At 42.4% G+C, this 25,959-nt stretch overlaps 2 protein-coding genes across 3 annotated transcripts; one reads left to right on the top strand and one right to left on the bottom strand.

Annotated features, from left to right (window-relative positions):
• si:dkey-261l7.2 (uncharacterized protein LOC569751 homolog) lies at positions 1-21,437 on the top strand. 2 transcript variants are annotated; one of them, XM_029646792.2, is made up of 7 exons: positions 1-217; positions 2,250-2,382; positions 2,787-2,876; positions 3,782-3,876; positions 4,055-4,215; positions 20,076-20,189; positions 20,902-21,437. In XM_029646792.2, the coding sequence occupies exons 2-7, from the start codon at positions 2,255-2,257 to the stop codon at positions 20,995-20,997; spliced, it is 684 nt and encodes a 227-aa protein (XP_029502652.1). In that variant the 5' UTR covers positions 1-217; positions 2,250-2,254; the 3' UTR covers positions 20,998-21,437. The 2 variants fall into 2 exon arrangements, with proteins under 2 accessions (XP_029502652.1, XP_029502651.1); XM_029646791.2 differs by having other exon boundaries at positions 2,245-2,382.
• Positions 21,355-25,851, bottom strand: irak1bp1 (interleukin-1 receptor-associated kinase 1 binding protein 1). The gene is made up of 4 exons (XM_029646790.2): positions 25,515-25,851; positions 24,141-24,206; positions 21,849-21,979; positions 21,355-21,782 (listed from the first exon to the last, which is right to left on the bottom strand). The coding sequence occupies exons 1-4, from the start codon at positions 25,803-25,805 to the stop codon at positions 21,533-21,535; spliced, it is 738 nt and encodes a 245-aa protein (XP_029502650.2). The 5' UTR covers positions 25,806-25,851; the 3' UTR covers positions 21,355-21,532.
• Between the last annotated feature and the right edge of the window lie 108 nt (positions 25,852-25,959).

Below are 25,959 nucleotides of genomic sequence, written 5' to 3'. Positions count from 1 at the left end.
TAAATGTAAATATGCAGGTGCGCTTGCCGGAGACAGAGTGTATTTATGTAAATATAACTACCGAGGGACACCGAAACCACTGAGCTGTTTCTCCTCGCGCCATGGCTTGTCCCGCACAACTGCTGTCAACAGACTTTACTAGTTGACTTCCTCAGGAACGATGTCAGACAGATAGTTATTTAAAAGTTGATTTGACTTGGGATTTCTTGTAATCACGGTAAGATAAGGGTTCCAATATGTCTGCTAGGTTTAGAAAGCTGTCAGTTGGTTTGTGTCATTATAGCATAAGTGTGTGAGTTATTTTCTAAATGGAAAAAAATGCGTTATGGGTTTACAAGCATCGGCTAACCCATGTGTATGTGACCCAATAAAATTTGATTTTGAGTGGATAACCGTAAAAAGTTCTTACACAGAATAGGACTGTTTTATGTTTCCATATGACAGTTGAACTGTAACAAAATGTAATCAATTAATAAAAAACGGACCATGAGCACCGAAGTCAAATTAGTTTTATATTGGATATTCGGTGTTCTCTGGCCAACAGCTATTGAACCAAGCTTGCCATGACTATGAAAATGGTGTCTCCTGAATCAGGGGTGGACAGAGAACATGGTAGGGGCACTTAAAGATTTTGCCTTGCACATTCACCCTCTGAATGGCACACATACAAAATTCTTCTTTTACCGGTCTCCTCCCCTCATCTACTCTAATTTGAAGTGTATTTAAGTAACACCAATAAGGGGTTGTAGCTGGATTCACCTGGATAGTCTGTCATGGAAGGAGCAAGTGTTAATGTTTTGTGTATTCTGAAGCAGGTGGATGATGAATAAAGCCACTATATTCCTTCCCTGATTCACAATATCATTTGTTTGTTTAAATGCCCACACCAGTAGGAATCAACCTTTTCGTGTTAAACTATTGCCAGTGCTTACCCTGATGTTGCACAATGACAAAATGATGACTTATGGTTCAAAGTATGATAAATCTGAACTGCCCACTTCATGCAAATCCATGTGACTGCGCTTTATTTTCCTATTATATGACATACAAATTGTTTTCAACCTACATTTTAGTTTCAGGGCTGGGTTTTATTTTAAGGCTACCACTAGGCTAGGGCGGTATACCGTATATTTGGACATTTCCACGGGTTCTTTCAATATCATTTAAACTCATTTGTTGCAGTTTTTTAAAATATATGTGAATATTTGTAGCTACATCTTAAGTAAATCCCTGCAGTCAACATGCAGTACGTTAGGTGAGAAAGATCTCGTTCTTCATTTCTCGTCACAATTTTTCATTTTGAAGTCATATGGTGTTTGTTTACAAACGCACAATGACGAGAGAATGGTGCCTTGTGAGTCACTCAGTTGTGCAGCGCACACGCGCCTGGTGATCTAGTTACAGTATGGAATTCGCAAGTAAATGTTTGCCAGCTAGATAACTAACTAAAATGTGCTAAATTCTCTGCAGTTGTGCATTTTGGTTTGCTAATTTAGTAGCATTTAGCTAAGTGGTTAGCTTCTTTCAAAATCAAGCTTAGTTTGGTAACAGCAGAGAATCCCATCCTGGATCAAGAGCCTTGTTGGCTAATATTTGTGAGTAGCATGTTTTGAGTTACTTGTATAACTTTTTGAGCTGGTTTGTCTGTCCTGAAAATAGTTACACTGTATAAAATGTTCGCCATGCGCTCATTAGTATTTAGTTAGCATTATCTATGGGATATTACATGCACTTTATAGCATTGCTAACCTTTTGCATTAGAGGCTGGGGGATTAGAAAATAACATCCCTTGTCTTCAGTGCTGGTATTACCGACTATCCCGGTATGGCACAAGGTTGGGATGATAATCTGGATACCGCCCAAGCCTAGTTACCACCCACCAGCATGGCATTGTTTATTAATCAGAAACGTCTGCTAAATTATTCGTCTTCGTCACTGAAATGAGCCAAACAGCCTGTCAAATTGGCTATTGAAGATTTTAATCTGAAATCTTGTATTTACATTTTTTTTATTTTATAAAAAAAATAATTAAAAAAAACATTTTACATCCACACCTGATTCAGAATGCACACTTTTCATAGTCATGGCTTGCTTTGTTTAGTTGCAATTTATGAAAGAAAACAGACTAAAACTCAATTTAACTTATGCTCAAATGATTTATATAGCCTACGGCAGGCATACCTACCTGCTGGCACCAACTGTTTTAGCCTACTGATAATTCTGTCCTGTTCTCTGTCTGGTAAGGCCAGGTGTCATGATGCCCCAGTTAACAGTGGCAACCATCCTGCAGCTCACCCTACTGCTCTCCGCACTACCAGCCCAGTACCTCATCTCCCGGTGGACCGGAGCGTCCGTAGCGCAGCGCTACCACGCCACCAAACGGTAACGGTCCGCTCAGACCCCCTAATGGCATGGCACTCATTCATCTGCAAGCACACCCCTTCACCATTCTGAGAGCCACCACCTCTCTAAATCTAGCAACAAACATGGCACAGCATATGAGAGCTTTTCTTTTACTATTATTCTCCTAATATTATAAGTGAAATATCTGACTGCAGGGTGTGGGGTTAGGGTTAATAATGTTTCTGTTTTTACTGCAGTTCTGTGATCAGGGGTTAGAGGTCAGGGTTATGGTTATGGTTATTATAATGTATGTCTGTCTCTACCAGGCTCCAGTGTATCTAGGTTGAGTTGAAGAAGTCCTACCTGAACACTGCCACCTGGACTGAGTTAGTCCGGGGTTAGGGGTAAGAGGTTCGGGTTATTAATGTGTCTGTCTCGACCAGGTTGTTGGGTATGTGGGGTGAGTGGAGGAAGTCCTACCTGAACACCACTGTCTGGACCGAGTGGATCGCAGACCTTATGGATAGAATCACGTACGTCACATTTACCTCTAGTAATTCTACAGCATTACTCCGTATAGTGTCAAACTCTTTGCTGGAGGACTGTGTGTCTGTGGGTTTTCACTGCTCCCTTGTACTTATTTGATCAATTAAAGTAATTGATTAGTTAGGACCTCCCCTTGTCTGGGTCTTAATTGGACACAAAGGGGAAAAAACAGAAACCAGCAGACACTCGGTCATCCAGAAATGTAGTTTGATCCACCTGCTGTAGGGGTGAGTCGGGTAAGTTGAGCCACCCATGTTTCTAGGAAACCATACACACAATTCATAATTTCACCAAATATTTAGGAAGAGGTAATCATTTCATTAAGTCTGAAGGAAAGAAAACATGTGGGAAAGTGTTAAGTTAGGTAAGAAAGTAAAATGAATGAATATGTTGGGAGGTTTCATGATGCTTGTATCTAAACCAAAGTATATCATTTTATACATTAGTTGGTCTCTAAGCTTCAATATGAGTTCCTAAAACTAGCATTAAAGTGCATCATTGTAGCTGTGTGGGCTAATATAGTCAGTGTTTGCCTTGGTAAGTTGAGTCAATAGCAAGTTGAGCAAATAAAAGTGTATTCTTCCCAGGCGTAAAGCAAGGCATTATCGCTGGGATATGAGCTAACAGGGCATGTTTTCAAAATGGTAGTGTTTACATTCATTCTGATTATTACCAGGGATACACAACATCCTCAAATGGATGTAGATTATCTTTGTTAGAAAGAACACTATTCCCTTGACAGAGTGATGCATAAAAATAAAAAAGTCTAAATTTACCCCACTCTCATGTTACATTATACACCAGCTTATAGTATCCGCTACCTGCAGACGGACCCAGGCCCCACAGGACATTTTGGAAGCAGCCATGGTAACACTGTCTGTCTAACTCCCAGGGTGCTGGTGGGAGGGGAAGAGGAGGGAGAGGTTCCTGGAGAGTCTCCTGCTCTGGAGGTCATGCTGCAAGACAACGACCTGGGCTTCTTTGGAGGTGTGTGTGTTTGTTCTTGGTGTGTCTGCCTGTCAGCAATGAAGGGGAGAACCTGCAGAACCAGTCTGGATTTACTTCCTGTTACTGTACTGGTCTGATTGGTGTGAACCTCTCTTTTCTCCTCTCCTTTTTCTTCTCTCATCCTACTTTACCACATATCCTCTCTTTATACCCCCAGCCTCCCGGTCGGTCCGTAGGCCGCGCCCCCCCTTCGTCTTCCTGCGTGTGGGTGATGTCGTCATGGAGCGGAATGGTCACATGATCGGGGTGATCGTCAGCTGGGACCCAGAGCTCCGAGCCCCCCCAGAGTGGATGAGCAGGTTGCACCCAAATGAGGAGGTAGCTTTGCTATGGAAAGAAGTTTTGAAGTTGAGGACTTTTCCCGTTCTGACTGACTCGTCATCTCGATGGTCAGCTAATTGAGTTCTATGTAGCTAAAGCCTGCGCTGACCTTGTGTTTTGCCATGCTGACAGCAGTTAGCTAGCATAGGTTGGGGATAGATATTTCTCTTGTCAAATCAAAGTTATGCCAAGATGGCAAGAACGAGGATCTAGAATGTATTTCATAAGACGCACTTTCTTAGCAAGGTGTTGTAGAACGAATCTTGAAACTTTTTTCAAAGTTTCATCTTTGCATGTAAAGACATGTAACCATGGTAACAATATCAACTGCAAGTTGAATGCCTGTGGTCTTCAGTCAGCTCAGCTGTCATACAACACAATATTCTATAACTGGCTAGTTTTGTCTCTTATGTCGACTGATATTTTTCCTGGGGGAGAAATCCCAAAACGATTAATATCCCTACAGGGGTAGGCTATATGATAGCATTGCACAAACATTGCCCAGCTTGAGCATAGATGCATTTATCAACAAAAATGACAAAGACAAAACATTTGTAAATATATTGATGTGCTTATAAAGACAGTATGTCTACACTTAACTAGCAAATACAAATAGGTTTTGTGTAGAGTCTAACCAGAACTAGAATGGCATTCTAATTCATTCAACCTTTATTTAACTAGGCATGTCGGTTAAGAACAAGTTCTTATTTCCAATGACGGCCTACGCTGGCCAAACCTGGACGACTCTGCGCCAATTGTGTGCCGCCCTATGGGACTCCCCAATCACGTCTATTTAACCACACACTGACCTGCACAGCTCTCTGGGTGAGGTTCTATATTCAACTCTCCAGTGGGTGATGAAGTCCCTTCTATCTATGTTATGGACAGGTGCAGGCATGAGGGGTGGCGTGCATGACACTCCATCCTGGATATGCCAGTGTGCCTCAACCCATGGGTCCAGGAGGCAGAGTTCAATAACTACAGACAGATATAAGATGCAGAAGCAGACCACTCTGTCGGCTACTGACCAATTCAAAGCTCCTTCCAGGAGGAGCTTTAAGAATGTTCTTTTAAGAGTCTCATTAGGTCATTAACTAACGTTTTCATAGGAATGTTTCCATTCCCACGCCAAATAGAACTTACCCAGAACGTGGTTACCATGATCTCAGAATGTAATATATCAATGTTCTAGACACGTTTTCATGGGAACGTTGCAAGAATACGGCAGGGTAGCCTAGTGGTTAGACCGAAAAGGTTGCAAGTTCAAATCCTCGAGCTGACAAGGTACAAATCTGTCGTTTTTGCTCCTGAACAAGGCAATTAACCCACTGTTCCTAGGCCTTCATTGAAAATAAGAACTGACTTGCCTAGTTAAATAAAGGTAAAATACCTTTTTTATTTATAGGTTGTCACCTGATGGTTCCAAAAACATTCTCCCCCAAATGTTGTTTTCATTACATATCGTTCCTTGTTGCCGAGCCAATCAAGGCCCTGATTGGTGAACCATCAATCCATTCATGGCTCAATTTTTTTTTCTGTTGGCAAGGTTAAGGATACTCCCACACAGTGCTTTTAGCATAGTATTTTCAATGTACATATTTAAGACACTTTGACGTAGAGTCGTAGATGATTACATTGTGCATGTTCATTTATAAAGGGAAATATTATTGAACATTGTTGTGGAAATTCTACCTTTAGCTAATAACGAGTAGAGTATTACTTTTATAATGAGGAGGCTGGTCGCCCCACGCAGGTGAGACGGAATGTTTGCCTCCTATACAAAGAGTACAGGAGCATTTATACAGTCAAGCTACCCCATGCAAGCATCTGCAAAACACGTGACCTTGTGTATGTGTGTGATTGGACTGGGTGAAAAGGTTGCCTCGGTCTGTCACAACTCAGTGAGGACAATAGGGGCCAGAATGACAGGAAGTCACTCCAGGCATACCTCCTCTAACAGTAGCTCAAGTGCCTTTAACTGTCGGCCCAGATCATGTATGGTCGTACTGGTCACACACAAAACATGCTTCTTTGGCCCAGAAACAGGCTCCAGACAGAACAATAGCTTTATCAATTATGTGCAGGATATAACCTTTACTCTGTTTCCAGTTAACTTAAGAGGAACCAGTTAGTTTCTGTCAAGTATTGGCTGAGTGCCCAGACATCATGGGGTGATTCTACATTCACATAACTGTTATATCAGGCCTCTTATTAATGCGTGCACACACTTTTCTGAGTTTGGTTCAAAATGGTCAAAGAAACTAATGCCTAGGCTTTAAGACTGTTTCAGTACACAAGCATTACTAAGGTTGAGCAGAATGTCCTCACCTGGAATTTGTACTCACAACTTCTTGGTTCATGGTACCCTCTTGGTTCATGGTACCCTCTTGGTTCATGGTACCCTCTTGGTTCATGGTACCCTCTTGGTTCATGGTCTTCCCACCACGCTAACATGTCTGTGTCAGGCATCAGTTTATCTGACTATACTTATCATTCTATAGCCAGCAGCATACCACCCTGCACCCCACTGCTGGCTTGTCTCTGAAGCTAAGCAGGTTTGGTCCTGGTTGGTCCCTGAATGGGATACCAGATGGTGTTGGAGGGCTAGTAGGAGGCACTCTATCCTCTGGTCTCCCCCAAAATATCCCATAGCCCCTTGCTTTAGTTACTGTCATGGAGTTTGCTAAATATTTTCATAAAGAAACTGATCAAATGCATAGGTGCAAATCAAATCAAGGTGACTTACAAAGATTAAGATCAAGGGAGGGGGTGCAGTGATGTAGTGTCCACAACCTAAAGAATAATTTTGGAATCTGAAAAGACGCGTATCCCGAAAGCATGATGGTGTACTTACTACGTGCACATGCTAAAATAAAGGAACGAGCTGTGTAGATAACTGTCATTGTAGCAAAGTATTTATAAACTGAAAAACTTTTTTATAAACAGATACTTTTTTGTTCTATTATCGATAAAATAGGCTACATGTCATATTAATATAGCCTATTTGAAATGATGAACAACTCATGTTTTATTCAAATACTTTTCACGTGGTTTGGTTTCAATACTTTAAAATCAAATGGTAGGTCCATGTAGTCAGAAAAATACATGGTTAAATTGTGATTATTATTATATTTTTTTTTAATGACTGGAGTGGCCGTTTTTAGTTTTTTTTTCCTGTGAGCGCGTAGTGTTTGGAAAGAACGTAGAGCCCCGGAGCTCAACTCACAGGGTGCCGTCTAACGGATGGGACGTTAACCGGATGTCCTGACTCTGTGGTCACTAAAGATCCCATGGCACTTATCGTAAGAGTAGGGCTGTTGACCCCGGTGTCCTGGCTAAATTCCCAATCGGGCCCTCATACCTTCATGGCCACCTAATCATCCCCAGCTTCCAACTGGCTCATTCATCCCCCTTCCTCTCTCCTGTAAGTATTCCCTCGCTGCTATAAATGAGAATGTGTACTCAGTTAACTTACCTGGGAAAGTAAGGTTAAAATAAAAAGACTCCTGATATCTCCAGGAGTGGTAAGTATAATTTCTTGTCTATCTGTTGTTTGGTAATGTATCTTTGCTAGCTAGGGCCATCTACATTAAGTGCTGCCTACTTGGTGTGCAGACAGCTGTTAACTTGCAGATGATTGACATATCAACCTAGGCAATCAGCAATTAGTTCCGGGAGGTGTGCTCTTCACCTTTTGCAAGGCCATTAGTACTTCAGTCTCCTGTTTTCTCAGCAGCTGTAATCGGCGGATTCATCTCAACTAAGGCTATCGCCAAAACGGACTGTTCTGCTGTGTTAAATCAAGTCAAATTTTATCGATCACATATACATATTTAGCAGATGTTATTGCGGGTGTAGCGAAATGCTTGTGTTCCTAGCTCTGACAGTGCACTAGTATCAAAATTCTCAAGAATTACACATCTAAAAGTAAAATAAAGAAATATATTCGAGGAAGGAAAGAGGGCAAGGCTCTACACCAATCTCTCAATTGAGTATTTTTACCTAGTTATTTAAAGATTCTCTCATTTGACTCTTTTGTAGCTTTGGAAACTGTGTTTCCTATCCCAGTTCGCTCTTCTCGCTGTAGGCTTTACAGATGTTCTCCACCCTTTTGACTGCAACCATTCTAATTTAGTGTACCCTGTGCGCACAAACCACGTGAAATTTCTGGTCTCTGGTGTTGTTTGGAACTGCTGATCTGTGGTCAGGAACGCTGAGTTCGTCTCAGCCTATGCTGCCCTTCAGTCCCTTTACTTTTTGACCCTGACGGAGACATGGATCGCCCCAAAGAGCAGCTCTCTTAATCTGACTACGTTTTCTCAGTCATATGGTCGTCGCGGTGGTGGCACAGGGGGTACACATTTTTTCTAAATGGAGATTCTCTCTTCTGAAGCTCTCACCTGTCCATCTCCTTACTTGAATTCCATGCTGTCACTTGTCCACTTGAGCTTAACATTGTCCTCTATCACCCGCTAGGTGTATGTTGTAAAATCCAATTAAAAAGTTGAACGTGTACGAGATGGCGCACGAGAAGATGAAGCGTCATTGCGCAAGCAAACACTGAGTCGAGAGAGAAATGTGGTCGAGTGAGCAGAGGACGGGTCCTGGGAGAGCAGAACAACACAAAGGGCAGAATCTGCTACAGTTCATCCAGTACAATCAATAAAATATAGATGCAGAATTTCCACGGATCCACACGCGCAATGTAGCTTATATGAATATTTATAAGCTACATTATAAATGATGCATGTAAGAGATGTGCAGTTCAGGGATGATACTGTGGATGAATAGTGCAAAGTCCATGGATGAGAGGATCGTCCTGGCCGGTTGCTGAGGGCCACGCCACCGGGGGAAGAAACTGTTCAAGGTGACAGGGTTTTGGTCGTGATTAACCTGAACCGTTTGCCAGAGAGGAGTCTTTGGAAGAGCGGGTAGAAGGGGACGGCGGCGATCTCTTCCTTGCCCTGGAATCGTGTAGGACCTCTATGGAGGGCAGGTGGCAGCCAATGACCCTCAGCAGACCGGATAATCCATTGGAGTTGAGGATGGACTTGATGGTTGTTTTAGAACTGAATCAGTACACTCAGCGTTCAAAGGAGGACTGAGGACAAAACGACACCATGCATTCACCAAACATTTCACTGAGGAAAACCAATTTTAATTGTCTGTCTATAAATTACAATGGTAGTTCACAATCTCATTTAAATTTGGCATTGGACGTTTGACATTGGACGTTTGACATTGGAAGTTTTATTGAATAAAGTTAGTAATGCAGGAGTCAAATTGCAGGAAGAGTCGGATCAGATGTCATCAGTAAACCAGGGCCATCTGTGGAAATGGCACAAGTAGAACAAAGATATCAGTGCAAACAGAATAAGTGAGCTCTGTCCCAATTCATCTCTCCTTAACCCCTCGCATCCTTCTCAAAATCCTTTGGATGAGGTCCAAGGCGTGGAACCTTGGGTCGTCTCCTCCAACAAAAATAAATATTGAAGGATGCGTGATGGTCGGTTCTTGCATCCATAGCTCTGTCTATGAATTAGAGGGTGGTTAAATTTCTCCAGCCCCATCCCGCAGCTTTTTACTGAAACATGGCTGGGAGATCCACTTTGTTGTTCTTTAAACTACTGATTGACTCTTTAAGAAACGCATAAATGAGCATACAGATATGTTTTAGCATACATGACTGTTGGGAATGTGGTGCCATACCTTCAGCTCCCAGGTGCAGCAGAGCTGACACACTAAAGATGAAGTTGCAGCAGATGTCTTGACCATCCTCTGGCTGTTCTCCAGACAGCAGTAGCGTTGGAAGGTGTCCCAGGCACTGTTTGTGGTCACCTCCCTCAGAAACAGTGGAGATCTCCAGGTTCTTACAACAGGGCATCAGCATAATCTATAGAGAGGCCAGAACAGTATAGGAAATGGAATTAGATTTAGTATGGAGTCAATGTCCCAAATTCAAATCCTTGTACAATCCATAGACATTGGTAAAATGGGAAACAAAAGTATGGCACTGGAGTTTGAGGAAGGTGGCGCGATATGTGTCGGAACTGTGTAAGGCATAAAATAAGCTGGTGACTCATTGGTCCAAACTTGGCGTCCTCTGCCTTGTTGGTATAGTGGTCCAGGGCGATGAAGTAGAAGCCTGACTCCACCTGGTCAAACCGTGTTCCCTCTACACACACTGACCTGTCTCCTGAGAATAACTGGAGTGAGAGAGAAGAAAATAAGATGTCAGGAAATGTCAGAGTTCAATTGGAGTTCAAATGTTTTTTAACATCTTAAAGTTGCATTCCAAGGTAACAGTCCATTTTAAGACTGCCGTGGCTGTATCAAGAGGCAACTATGGATAGTCATTTAGTCAAATAAATGAAATTGCCCTGTACCAATCAACACCACTTGTCAGTCAGCATGGCTCAGTATTGAACAGCCTGCTGTCATGTCATGCCCAACCCACTTCGAGGAGAGCTATCATTCTATAGGTTCTCACTTCATCCCTTACCTACACTAATCATATTGTTTAGCAATGACTGTCACATACATTCAGTATAGAACCACCTTTCTAACCAATAGACAGCAGCAGATCATCATCCTCTCTACATGTCAAATATCCTATGGCACAATGCCTTCATACAGCATCAAAGAAATTAGAGGAACTCTCAGTACCACTAATGTTGAAGTTACAGGGGTGATTGGTGGAAGTCATGGTTACCTGCAGGAAGTGCCCAGAGTGATGTGCATAGAGAAGAGCAACGGTAACCTAGTTGGAACAGAATGGACTGTATCTGCTGTCTCTGTCAGCTGAGCAGAGAACTTCCCCACCACATATTAGTGACAGAGGGATGGAGAGAAGTCATTTATTTATTGTACCCGCACCAAAACTGACAGAGTAAAAGGTATTTTATTTCAATCAAACTGTATCTCAAAGTATGCGGTTAGTGGTTCACAATATTGGATATTATTTGGTTCGGAGAATGACCTCATGGCTCCCCCTCCTCAACCACTGACCTGTTCCCCAGTCATGCTGATCTTCCAAGTACTCTACTAAAAAAAAAAAAAACTCCTCGACATAGGTATAATGCTCTTAGTTAAACCAGAGACGATATAGAAAACAAAACCAACTTGGCTTTGGTTAACCTCTCTGGGATATTCGGGACGCTAGTGTCCCACCTCAACAACAGCCAGTGAAATTACAGGGCGCCAAATTCAATACAACAGAAATCCCACAATTTTAAATTCCTCAAACATACAAGTATTTTACACCATTTTAAAGATAAACTTGTTGTAAAACCAGCCACAGTGTCCGATTTCAAAAAGGCTTTAAGACGAAAGCACGCCAAACGATTGTTAGGTCAGTACCTAGTCACAGAAAAACCCAGCCATTTTTCCAGCCAAAGAGAGGAGTCACAAAAAGCAGAAATAGAGAGAATATTAATCACTAACCTTAGATCTTCATCAGATGACATTCATAGGACTTCATGTTACACAATACATACATGTTTTGTTCAATAAATGTTATATTTATATCCAAATATCTCAGTTTACATTTGTGCGTTATGTTCAATAGTTCCAAAACATCTGGTGATTTTGCAAATCAAATCAAATCACAGTTTATATGTCACGTGCGCCGAATACAACAGGTGTAAACCTTACAGTGAAATGCTTACTTACAGGCTCTAACCAATGGTCCCCAAAAAAAGGTGTGTGTGGGTAAGTAGAGAAATAAAGCAACAGAAAGACATTTGAAAAAAGAGTAGCAAGGCTATATACAGACAGACACCTGTTAGTCAGGCTTATTGAGGTAGTATGTACATGTAGGTATCATTAAAGTGACTGTTTATTTTATTTATTTATTTAACCAGGTAGGCAAGTTGAGAACAAGTTCTCATTTACAATTGCGACCTGGCCAAGATAAAGCAAAGCAGTTCGACACACAACGACACAGAGTTACACATGGAGTAAAACAAACATACAGTCAATAATACAGTATAAACAAGTCTATATACGATGTGAGCAAATGAGGTGAGATAAGGGAGGTAAAGGCAAAAAAAAGGCCATGGTGGCAAAGTAAATACAATATAGCAAGTAAAACACTGGAATGGTAGATTTGCAATGGAAGAATGTGCAAAGTAGAAATAAAAATAATGGGGTGCAAAGGAGCAAAATAAATAAATAAATTAAATACAGTAGGGAGAGGTAGTTGTTTGGGCTAAATTATAGGTGGGCTATGTACAGGTGCAGTAATCTGTGAGCTGCTCTGACAGTTGGTGCTTAAAGCTAGTGAGGGAGATGAGTGTTTCTAGTTTCAGAGATTTTTGTAGTTCATTCCAGTCATTGGCAGCAGAGAACTGGAAGGAGAAGCGGCCAAAGAAAGAATTGGTTTTGGGGGTGACTAGAGAGATATACCTGCTGGAGCGCGTGCTACAGGTGGGAGATGCTATGGTGACCAGCGAGCTGAGATAAGGGGGGACTTTACCTAGCAGGGTCTTGTAGATGACATGGAGCCAGTGGGTTTGGCGACGAGTATGAAGCGAGGGCCAGCCAACGAGAGCGTACAGGTCGCAATGGTGGGTAGTATATGGGGCTTTGGTGGCAAAATGGATTGCACTGTGATAGACTGCATCCAATTTGTTGAGTAGGGTATTGGAGGCTATTTTGTAAATGACATCGCCAAAGTCGAGGATTGGTAGGATGGTCAGTTTTACAAGGGTATGTTTGGCAGCATGAGTGAAGGATGCTTTGTTGCGAAATAGGAAGCCAATTCTAGATTTAACTTTGGATTGGAGATGTTTGATATGGGTCTGAAAGGAGAGTTTACAGTCTAACCAGACACCTAAGTATTTGTAGTTGTCCACGTATTCTAAGTCAGAGCCGTCCAGAGTAGTGATGTTGGGCAGGTGCAAGTAGCGATCGGTTGAAGAGCATGCATTTAGTTTTACTTGTATTTAAGAGCAATTGGAGGCCACGGAAGGAGAGTTGTATGGCATTGAAGCTTGCCTGGAGGGTTGTTAACACAGTGTCCAAAGAAGGGCCAGAAGTATACAGAATGGTGTCATCTGCGTAGAGGTGGATCAGAGACCAGCAGCAAGACCGACATCATTGATGTATACAGAGAAAAGAGTCGGTCCAAGAATTGAACCCTGTGGCACCCCCATAGAGACTGCCAGACGTCCGGACAGCAGACCCTCCGATTTGACACACTGAACTCTATCAGAGAAGTAGTTGGTGAACCAGGCGAGGCAATCATTTGAGAAACCAAGGCTGTCGAGTCTGCCGATGAGGATGTGGTGATTGACAGAGTCGAAAGCCTTGGCCAGATCAATGAATACGGCTGCACAGTAATGTTTTTTATCGATGGCGGTTAAGATATCGTTTAGGACCTTGAGCGTGGCTGAGGAGCAACCATGACCAGCTCTGAAACCAGATTGCATAGCAGAGAAGGTATGGTGAGATTCGAAATGGTCGGTAATCTGTTTGTTGACATGGCTTTCGAAGACCTTAGAAAGGCATGGTAGGATAGATATAGGTCTGTAGCAGTTTGGGTCAAGAGTGTCCCCCCTTTGGAAAGCAACTGCGGTCATCCCCCTCTTCAATCTTTGGGAATCTCAGACGACACGAAAGAGAGGTTGAACAGGCTAGTAATAGGGGTGGCAACAATTTCGGCAGATAATTTTAGAAAGAAAGGGTCCAGATTGTCTAGCCCGGCTGATTTGTAGGGGTCCAGATTTTGCAGCTCTTTCAGAACATCAGCTGAACGGATTTGGGAGAAGGAGAAATGGGGAAGGCTTGGGCGAGTTGCTGTGGGAGGTGCAGTGCTGTTGACCGGGGTAGGAGTAGCCAGGTGGAAAGCATGGCCAGCCGTAGAAAAATGCTTATTGAAATTCTCAATTATGGTGGATTTATCAGTGGTGACAGTGTTTCCTATCTTGTGGGCAGCTGGAAGGAGGTGTTCTTATTCTCCATGGACTTTAGTGTCCCATAACTTTTTTGAGTTAGTGTTGCAGGAAGCAAATTTCTGCTTGAAAAAGCTAGCCTTGGCTTTTCTAACTGCCTGTGTATAATGGTTTCTAGCTTCCCTGAACAGCTGCATATCACGGGGGCTGTTCGATGCTAATGCAGAACGCCATAGCATGTTTTTGTGTTGGTTAAGGGCAGTCAGGTCTGGGGAGAACCAAGGGCTATATCTGTTGCTGGTTCTAAATTTCTTGAATGGGGCATGTTTATTTAAGATGGTTAGGAAGGCATATAAAAAAAATATCCAGGCATCCTCTACTGACGGGATGAGATCAATATCCTTCCAGGATACCCCGGCCAGGTCGATTAGAAAGGCCTGCTCGCTGAAGTGTTTCAGGGAGCGTTTGACAGTGATGAGTGGAGGTCGTTTGACAGCTGACCCATTACGGATGCAGGTAATGAGGCAGTGATCGCTGAGATCTTGGTTGAAGACAGCAGAGGTGTATTTAGAGGGCAAGTTGGTTAGGATGATATCTATGAGGGTGCCCATGTCTAAGGCTTTGGGGAGGTACCTGGTAGGTTCATTAATAATTTGTGTGAGATTGAGGGCATCACATTTAGATTGTAGGATGGCTGGGGTGTTAAGCATGTTCCAGTTTAGGTCGCCTAGCAGCACGAGCTCTGAAGATAGATGGGGGGGCAATCAGTTCACATATGGTGTCCAGAGCACAGCTGGGGGCAGAGGGTGGTCTATAGCAGGCGGCAACGGTGAGAGACTTGTTTTTAGAGAGGTGGATTTTTAAAAGTAGAAGTTCAAATTGTTTGGGTACAGACCTGGATAGTAGGACAGAACTCTGCAGGCTATTTTTGCAGTAGATTGCAACACCGCCCCCTTTGGCAGTTCTATCTTGTCTGAAAATGTTGTAGTTTGGGATTAAAATTTCAGAATTTGTGGTGGTCTTCCTAAGCCAGGATTCAGACACAGCTAGAACATCCGGGTTGGCAGAGTGTGCTAAAGCAGTGAATAGAACAAACTTCTTGAGGAGGCTTCTAATGTTTACATGCATGAAACCAAGGCTATTACGGTTACAGAAGTCGTCAAAAGAGAGAGCCTGGGGAATAGGAGTGGACCTAGGCACTGCAGGGCCTGGATTCACCTCTACATCGCCAGAGGAGGAGTAGAATAAGGGTACAGCTATGAGCAATAAGAATTGGTCATCTGGAACAGAGAGTAAAAGGAGGTTTCTGGGGGCGATAAAATAGCATCAAGGTATAATGTACAGAGGTACATCAAGGTATAATGTACTGTGCATATATGATGAACAGAGAGTAGCAGAAGCGTAAAAAGAGGGGTTGGCGGGTGGTGGGACACAATGTAGATAGCCTGGTTAGCCAATGTGCGGGAACACTGGTTGGTCGGGCCAATTGAGGTAGTATGTACTTGAATATATAGTTAAAGTGACTATGCATATAAGCTAAACAGAGAATAGCAGCAAAGCTGGATTGGGGGGGTAGACAATGCAAATAGTCCGGGTAGCCATTGGTTACTTGTTCAGGTGTCTTATGGCGTGGGGGTAAAAACTGTTGAAGCCTTTTTGTCCTAAACTTGGCACTCCGGTACCGCTTGCCATCTGGTAGTAGAGAGAACAGTCTATGATTGGGGTGGCTGGGGTCTTCGACAATTTTTAGGGCCTTCCTCTGACACCGCCTGGTGTAGAAGTCCTGGATGGCAGGCAGCTTTGCCCCAGTGATGTACTGGGCTGTACGCAAGTGCCTTGCGGTTGGAGGCCGAGCAATTGCCACACCAGGCAGTGATGCAACCGGTCAGGATGCTCTCGATGTTGCAGCTGGTGAACCTTTTGTGGATCTCAGGACCCATGCCAAATCTTTTTAGTTTCCTGAGGGAGAATAGGCAGAGAGCCACATCAATTTACAGAAATACTCATAATAAACATTGCTAATAGATACAAGTGTTATGCATGGAATTTTAGATCCACTTCTCCTTTAATCCAACCGCTGTGTCAGATTTCAAAAAAGCTTTACCGAAAAAGCACACCATGCGATTATCTGAGTACAGCGCTCAGACAACAAAACAAGCCATATCTGCCACGTTGTGGAGTCAGAAATAGCATTATAAATATTCACTTGCCTTTGTTCTTCATCAGAATACATTCCCAGGAATCCCAGTTCCACAATAAATGTTTGATTTGTTCGATAACCTGTCTAGGACTGGGGTTCCGCTAGCGTTTGGTAAACAAATCCAAATGTGCGTTCAGGCCGTGCCGAACGTCGGACGAAAAGTTCAAAAAGTTCCGTTACAGCCCGTAGAAACATGCCAAACTAAGTATGGAATCAATCTAGGATGTTTTTAACATAAAACTTCACTAATGTTCCAACCGGACAATTCCTTTGTCTGTACAAATGAAGTGGAACGTAGCTACCTTTCACGTGAGCGCGCCAGACCGAGGCTGTGGCACTCTGCCAGACCACTCACTCAGAGAGCCCTTATGAGCCCCTCCTTTAGAGTAGAATCCTCAAAACAGGTTCTAAATACTGTTGACATCTAGTGGAAGCCTTGGGAAGTTAAACATAACTAATATCCCACTGTATCTTCAATGGGGCTGAGTTGAAAAACTTCAAACCTCAGATTTCCCACTTCCTGGTTGGATTTTTTATCAGGTTTTTGCCAACCATATGAGTTCTGTTATACTCACAGACATCATTCCAACAGTTTTAGAAACTTCAGATTGTCCAAATCTACTAATTATATGCATATTCTAGCTTTTAGGACTGAGTAGCAGGCAGTTTACTCTGGGCACCTTTTTATCCAAGCTACTCAATACTGCCCCCCTGTCCCAAAGAAGTTAAACCACATGGTTAAACGTTAGCTTGCTAACGTTAGCCTGCTTTAATAACAAAAGACTAAATAAACTACTGTTGACGTTGAATCTGGTATTTTGCGGGTACTATTTAGAATCAATGTCAACAGTGAAGAGGCGACTCCGGGAGGCTGGCCTTCTAGGCAGATTTGCAAAGAAAAAGCCATTTCTCAGTCTGGCCAATAAAAATGTAATATTAAGATAGACAAAAGAACACAGACACTGGACAGAGGAACTTTATGGTAGAGTGGCCAGACAGAAGCTACTCCTCCATAAAAGGCTCATAACAGTCCGCTTGGAGTTTGCCAAAAGGCGCCTAAACCCTTAATTGATGGGAAAAAAACGAATCAATTTTAGACTAAGGCTGTAACGTAACAAAATGTGGAAAAAGTAAAGGGGTCTGAATACTTTCCAAATGCACTGTAGGTAGGGTTAAAATTACTAGGATCGATGGAAGAAGCAGCTTGTGTGTGTGTGTGTGTGCGTGCATAGTCAGTCCAGGAGAGTTAGTGCAAAAAAAGGGTCAATGCAGTTGGCTTGGGGCAGAAGCTGTTCAGGGTCCTGTTGGTTCCAGAATTGGTGCATCGATACCGCTTGCCGTGCAGTAGCGGAGAGAACAGTGTATGACTTGGGTGGCTGGAGAATGAGAATTTTTAGGGCCTGCCTCTGACTTCGCCTGGTATAGAGGTCCTGGATAGCAGGGAACTCTGCCCTGGTGTTGTACTGGGCCATATGCACTACCATCTGTACCTTGTAGTCAGATGCTAAGCAGTTGCCATACCAAGCCGTGACACAGCCAGTCAAGATGCTCTCAATGGTGCAGCTATAGAATTGTTTGAGGATCTGAGGGCCCAAGCCAAATCTTTTCAGCCTCTTGAGGGGGAAGAAGCACTGTAGTGTCCTCTTCACGTGGGTGTGTGGACCATGTTAATTCCTTAGTGATGTGGACACAGAAGAACTTGAAGCTCTCGACCCACTCCACTACAGCCCCATCGATGTGGATTTGGATGGGGGCGTGCCCGCCCCTCCGTTTCCTGTAGTCTACAAACAACCACTGTCCCAAAAAGGGATATCTCTAGGACATGTGCTTATTGGGTCAGTATAGTTGGGTGCTGTCCTGTCCAGAAGAAACCCTACCCCCTGCTCCTCAGGCGCTTGTGTAGATCGGAAATAACTTGATTGGTGTAAGGCTGTAAGGTCAACGCACTTTGAAGTAAATCTCAGCTTTGTTAAAAGTACACTCAAAAATGTACCATAGTGATTCAGGAGTATCATTTAAAACGGGTCAACATGCCCCACAAACATTAGACAACTATACTGAAAGGTGTTAAAGTGCTGAAATAATTAAATCGATTCAATGATGAGAATGGTAAGATTAACCGGTACATGGTGGTATAGCAGGGAGATTGGCAAACTGTGAACCAAGTGGTTGTGAGTTCAAATCCCAGGTGAGGACTATTGTATATTAATTGCTGTTCATTTACACACTATAATCATGTGTGTCAAATACGTATATTAAATTAATTAAACACTGGAGTGATTGATGTGCAGAAGATGAATGTGCAAGTAGAGATACTGAGGTGCAAAGGAGCAAGATAAATAAATACCGTATGGGGATAGGCTACTTACAGATGGGCTATGTACAGGTGCAGTGATCTGTGAGCTGCTCTGACAGCTGGTGCTTTAAGTTAGTAAGTGAGATATGAGTCTCCAGCTTCAGTGATTTTTGCAGTTCGTTACAGCCATTGGCAGCAGAGAATTGGAAGGAAAGGCAGCCAAAGGAGGAATGGGCTTTAGGGGTGACCAGTGAAATATACCTGCTGGAGCGCATGCTATGGTGACCAGTGAGCTGAGATAAGGCGGGGCTTAGCAGAGACTTGTAAATGACCTGGAGCCAGTGGGTTTGGCGACGTATGAAGCGAGGGCCAGCCAACGAGAGCGTATATGTCGCAATGGTGGGTAGTATATGGGGCTTTGGTGACAAAACGGATGGCACTCTGATAGACTGCATCCAATTTATTGAGTAGAGTGTTGGAGGCTATTTTGTAAATGACGTCGTCGAGGATCTGTAGGATTGTCAGTTTTACGAGGGTATGTTTGGCAGCATGAGTGAAGGATGCTTTGTTGCGAAGTAGGACGCCGATTTTAATTTTGGGATTGGAGATGCTTAATGTGAGTCTGGAAGGAGAGTTTACAGTCTAACCAGACACCTAGGTATTTGTAGTTGTCCACATATTCTAAGTCCGAACTGTCCACTTAGCTAACGTACTCGCCAACACCAATCACAGATTGGAACCTGTCTGATGTAATATATTCCTGGTCATCTGGCAATATTGTTGAAATGCACTGTAAGTTTGTGCCAACTTTATGGAATTTGTAAGTCGCTCTGGATAAGAGCGTCTGCTAAATGACTTAAATGTAAATGTAAATGTAAACCCATTTTACCACCTATTTGCCGGGTGACGTGTGTGTTGCAGACTTCACAACATGGCAACTGGGGGCGGACTACAAACGTGTTGTCACTGGACAATTGTATAATTCGCAAAAGTGGGCATGTAAGTCATGCATTACCAAATCCTCAAGTAAGTCGTGGTGAATTTACTTACAGAACTCAAGTTTTGGACGAGACTGACTTTTATGACAAATTATCCAATTTAGACTTTGTAGTGAATTTTGACACTAGAATACATTTTTGACTCCTATATCGATGCCACATGGGCTGTTTTCAAAAGGAGAATTTGGTTTTCAGGGGCAGTTGCTCTTTAAATATGGAATCCGCAGTAGGGAAAAACGATGACACTGTCCGCCCCACCATCGTTTTTGTTTTGTTGACGAAACCGAGCTGGGGAGCGTCAAGGTAATAACAATTGCAATAGGTCCTATATGCTGCTGTTCTATCGTGTGTGTGCAATGATGTCCGAGGGACTTGTTGTACTGTAATATCACTAACGGAAGTGGCAGTTAAACCATTTTAAGAATTCTAGCTTGAATTTGACCTTCACCTCTCACTGTGTGTGTGTGTAGGTTAATGCAGAGAACACCCCCCACTATAAGGTGTTATTCAGTGGTCCTGGCCCCTCCTCTCTCCTAGTGGGATACCTGCCTCAGACCAGGCTGGAACGGGTCACTGGAACCAGGGTAGGAACACGAACACACACTCACTGTGCATTCAACCCCCTTGACTTTTTCCACATTTTGTTGCATTTCAAAGTGGAATTGAAATGGATTTAATTGTCATATTTTGTCAACGGCCTACACAAAATACTCTTGTCAAAGTAGAAAAAATGCAAACATTTTTTTTTTTAATTAATGAAAAATGAAACACTCATATCTTGATTAGATAAGTATTCAACCCCGAGTCAATACACGTTAAACACAATTGCAGCTGTGAGTCTTTTGGGTAAATATCTTAATTTCTTTGCACAGCTGGATTAAACCATATTTGGCAATCATTCTTTTAAAAATTCTTCAAGCTCTGTCAAATTGGTCTTGCCATAGATTTTCAAACCAATTTAAGTCATCTGTAACTAGGCTACTCGGGAACATTCAATGTCATCTTGGTAAGCAACTCCAGTATAGATTTGGGCTAGGTTATTGTCCTGCTGAAAGGTGAATTTGTCTTCCAGTGTCTGTTGGAAAGCAGACTGAACCTGGTTTTCCTCTAGGATTTTGCCTGTGCTACCAGGTTTTCCTCTAGATTAGTGACACAATCTCAAAAGAATCCATTTTTAAATTCAGTCTAACACAAAATGTGGAAAAAGTCAAGGGGGTTTAATATTTTCTGAAGGCAAACTGACAAACGTACGTATACACACCTAACCCTAGCTGAACCTCCGTGTGTGTGTTCCAGCCGGAGATCCCCACCCTAGAACAGTACTTCACACACTTTGATGGAGAGCGGTTCATCATGCAGACCTGGCTCCAAGAGATCTTCCCTGAAGACTGACTGACAGGGACCACAAGAGTGTGTGTCAGTGGGACACCTAACTGGACGGTAGATGTAAAGAAAAGGACAGCTCCTCTCTCTGTGCCCCAACAACAAGATCAATTTAATTTCACACAGTGATTTAGTGGAGGGGGAAGGCTTACGCCTTTAGCCACCTACTGCGGAAAAATGCATTGAAAATATAGGAAGCATAATTTTATTAGCTGCAAACGGTGATCAGCGTGTACCCACCTACACTGTTTTAACCACTACACAATTGAAGATGTCATACAGTATTTTATATCAGAACAAAATTAAAGACAGAAAATATAATACAGTTCATTATCATAAAGACCTCAAACTTGAATCAAGAACAGCCACATTTACATAATTTATTGACATTCATGTTTATGGACAGAAGCTTTGAGGAAAAGCTTAAATAAATATTATTCTAAACAAAACCATGACTGTCCATCCTCGTCTTTGTCTTCATATCTACAGTGTGATTGTGAGGGAGTGTGTGTTTGCACTGTGCTGACGGGGTAGAATGTAGTCTTCAAATCTTCTTCCTGGTTCTGTCTTTGTGTCGGAGGTTAAAGGTGACAAACACACGAGAGGTCGCACTGATGCTAGGCCTGTGTACCCCCTCCCCCATCCTCCCCTCTCCTCCTTCTCTCCCTCCATCTCTCTCCATGGCCTCTTCCTCTCTGACCAGTAGGGGGTGCCCCAGAGTCTGTCCCAGCATGCTGCTCATCTCAGACGCCTTCAGGCGAGCATTCTCTACTGCTGCTACACACGCGCTCCGCCTGGACACACACACACACAGATTATTATGATAGTATAGTATGTGTACATGTGCGTGCGTGTGTTACCTCAATAGGCTGAGACATTCTTCACTGTGGTAGAAGTGAGGTGTGCTGACACACACACTCTTATCCAGCTTCTCCAACAGAACAATACACACTCTCTCCATCTGACCAAAGTCTGAGAACACCACCATCACCTGTAAAAACACACACCCACAGCGGTAAGATTGTTGGGCTAGTAACCGAAAGGTCGCTAGTTTGAATCCCCGAGCTGACAAGGTACAAATCTGTCATTCTGCCCCTGAACAGGCAGTTAACCCACTGTTCCTAGACCGTCATTGAAAATAAGAATTTGTCCTTAACTGACTTGCTTAGTTAAATAAAGGTTCAATAGAAATGCCAATGGTGTTGCTGTTTATATTCAGAACCACATTCCTGTAAAGATTAGAGAGGATCTCATGTTAAATACTGTTGAAGTAATATGTACAAATTAAATGTGTCTTCTGCATTTAACCCAACCCCTCTGAATCAGAGGTGCAGGGGGCTGTCTTAATCTACATCATCTTCAGCGCCCGGGGAACAGTGGGATAACTGCCTTGCTCAGGATGGCAGATTTATACCTTGTCAGCTCGGGGATTCAATCCAGCAACCTTTTGGACCAACACTCTAACCACTAGGCTACCTGCTGCCCCATGGATAATGTGTGAAATGCTTGATAATGTATGTGATCAACAGAGAGGTATATTTTCTGGGTGATTTAAACATTGACTGGCTTTCATTAAGCTGCCCACTCAAGAAAAAGCTTCAAACTGTAACCAGTGCTTGCAACCTGGTTCAGGTTATCAGTCACCCAACCTACTAGGGTAGTTACAAAACAGCACAGGAATTAAGTCATCAAATGTATGTATTTATGACATCTTTACTAATGCTGCAGAAATTTCCTTGAAAGCAGTATCCAAATCCATCGAACGTAGTGATCACAATATGGTAGCCATATCTAGGAAAACCACAGTTACAAAGGCTTGGCCTAATCTGGTGTATAAGAGGTCATACAATATACCTTTATTTAACTAGGCAAGAACAAATTCTTATTTACAACGATGGGTTAACTGCCTCGTTCAGTGGCAGAACAACATATTTTTTTACCTTGTCAGCTCAGGGATTCGATCTAGCAACCTTTTGGTTACTGACCCAACGCTCTAACCACTAGGTTACCTGCCGCCCCTATCTTGTCTGTAAATGTGTTGCTACCACAGATATAGCGAGAAATTAATCTGTTACTAGCAAATTATTGATTTCATGCAGTGGTGTAAAGTATTTAAATATATTTTACCTTTATTCAACTAGGCAAGTCAGTTAAGAACAAATTCTTATTTTCAATGACAGCCTAGGAACAGTGGGTTAACTGCCTGTTCAGGGGCAGAACAACGGTTGCAACTAGTCCAACGCTCTAACCACTAGGCTACCCTGCCACCCCAGGGTAGCCTAGTGGTTGAAACTACTACTTAAGTAATTTTTGGGGGGTATCTGTACTTTACTTTGTATATTTTTGATTACTTTTACTTCATTACATTCCAAAAGAAAATGTACTTTTTACAACAAATTTTCCCTGACACCCAAAAGTACTCGTTGAATTTTGAATGCTTAGCAGGACAGGAAAATGGCCTAATTCACACATTTATCAAGAGAACGAGCACATCCCTGGTCATCCCTACTGCCTCTGATCTGGCAGACTCACTAAAAACATACTTTGTTTGCAAATTATGTCTTGAGTTTTGGAGCATGCCCCTGGCTATCCGTTAAAAAAAAGAAAATGATGCCATCTGGTTTGCTTTATATAAGGAATTAGAAATGATTTTACTCTTACTTTTGATAAAGTATATTTTAGCAATTACATGTACTTTTGATATTTAAAACCAAATACTTTTAGACTTTTACTCAATTAGTATTTTACTGGGTGACTCACTTTTACTTGAGTAATTTTCTATTAAGGTATCTTTACTTTTACTCAAGTATGACAATTGGTTACTTTTTCCACCACGGATTTCATGAACCTTGTTTCTTAAGCTACATATGTTAACGTGGGCTATTTTTGGAGCACTTTTCTTCCGGGATGCTTACTTGTTTTTATTGCTTTACTGGGACGCTTAGCAGAAGTAGATATGCTCATGTTATTTATGTTAGTGCAGGGTGAGCTGCACATGATTGATACTATCTGCTGGACTTCTCACAATAGGCATGGACTAGAATATAATTCCCAACACTTCATAAACCCGTCTCCATTCCTTTCCCATGTTAATGCACGGTCTACTTCAGTCTGTACATACACGTTTAGGGATTTCAGCACAGGGAACCTACCAGAGCCTCCATGTGGTACAGGTCATCAGCTCTGTAGATGTGTCTCGTCACTGTCAACTCTTCCCCCTGCAGGGTGAGAGGAGAAGAAGAGTGGAGAGGAGGGAGGAGAGAGATCTTCAAACAATCCTACTTAATAGTGATTAGACAGTTGTGTCAGTCAGTCAGTGTGCTGACTGTATGTTTGCCCTGTGTCAGTCAGTCAGTGTGCTGACTGTATGTTTGCCCTGTGTCTGTCTGTCAATGTCACTGACATTGCATTACACCAGTTGCCCACCTCCTGTCCTCCAGTACCCCCCAACAATCCAGCACACATTTTAGTTGTATCCGCAGACGATTCAACTCATTGAGGGCTTGATGATTAGTTGACAAGTTGAATCAGGTGTGCTTGTCCGGGGCTACAAAAAAAATTGTGCTTTTGGGGGTACTGGAGGCCTGGAGTTGAAATACTGAATAACACAGCTGGGATATGCAATTACCTATCCAACCAATAGCAATAGATATCCTATTGAATTGTTTTAGGCCTATATGCCAATATATCCATATTAAAAGTTATTTGAACTAATATAATTAGGAATTATAATACTAGAATAGACATGATCCTTCATATGATGGGATAAAGGTCAGACATTTTGGTCACTGTTTTGTATTTATTAGGATCCCCAATTAGCTGCTGCCGGGGTCCAAACAAAAAAAACATTGAGTTGGTCAACCCTGGTTTGCCAGTGCTGTAATAAGATATGTGTAAAATAATGAATTTGAAGAATGTATCTGCACTGTATGTTTGTTAGCTAGCTAGGCAGACAGTTTTAGAGGAATGATTCCATACATTTATTTTTATAATTAACTGCCAATATGCCAATATTCCATTCAAACAATGCAGTTAATCCACACCCATACATACACTGGAGGAAATCACTTGATTAAGAACTTAGACAAGTTATAAATGCAACAAGTACTTGTATCAAATACTTGTAACAAGCACCTGTATCAAGTAGTCGTAAGAAATACTTGTATCATAGAATAGCACTCACAGCTTTCCAAGAACTAAAATGTATACATTTATGGTCTGTTTACATATTTTAGAGGATATTTATACAGAACATTTGTATAAAACACTTATAAACTGTATTTATAATTGTATGACTATTCTATGTTGACAATTCTATTACACCAGTTCTGATATATCACATGCCTTACTTTTATTTTTCTGCATAAGTATAATCAGGATTACGTCTCTACTGCCATTCATTCCAATTACTGTTTTGGATTTGTCCCTGAACAATATGGCTGCCATTTTGGAACTTTAAAGGCTTTATTACATAGCCCATCTAATAATTTAAAAGGATGTCTATGGTTGTATGAACTCTAAGTTACCTTGACATGGTGTTGTCTCAGGGTCTGTAGAATGTACTCTACTCTCCTCGAGATGCTGTTGGTGACGTCGTTCACCGACTCCTTGCTGTTTTTGAAACTAACGGAAACAGTAGCGCGGTCGGCTGGGCACGAGACCTCTGCGCTCCCAGTCACCTGGACCTCTCGCGCGCTGTTCTGGGTTCGCTGAACGGTAACCGTGTGTCCTCCAATCCCTGGTTCGTTTTCGTCCCGGTAAATATCTCCCGCGGTGGGTAATAAAGCAGCGAAAACTCTAGACGGACTGATAGCCATGGCGGAACACAAATTAAACTCTCGCTGCTATGGTAACTAACGCGGGTGTAGGGATGTGTAGTTCATATGTAGATCCATCTGCAAAGAACTACATGTTCCAAGACAGATGGAGCGGGAGGTTTACAAATTTAGCTGACACATTTCTGCTGAGATT

Source organism: Oncorhynchus nerka, linkage group LG15 (assembly GCF_034236695.1).
Source record: "Oncorhynchus nerka isolate Pitt River linkage group LG15, Oner_Uvic_2.0, whole genome shotgun sequence".
NCBI classification, from domain to species: Eukaryota; Metazoa; Chordata; class Actinopteri; order Salmoniformes; family Salmonidae; genus Oncorhynchus; species Oncorhynchus nerka.
Note: the sequence above shows the minus strand (reverse complement) of the source record. Positions and strands in the feature narration are given on the sequence as shown.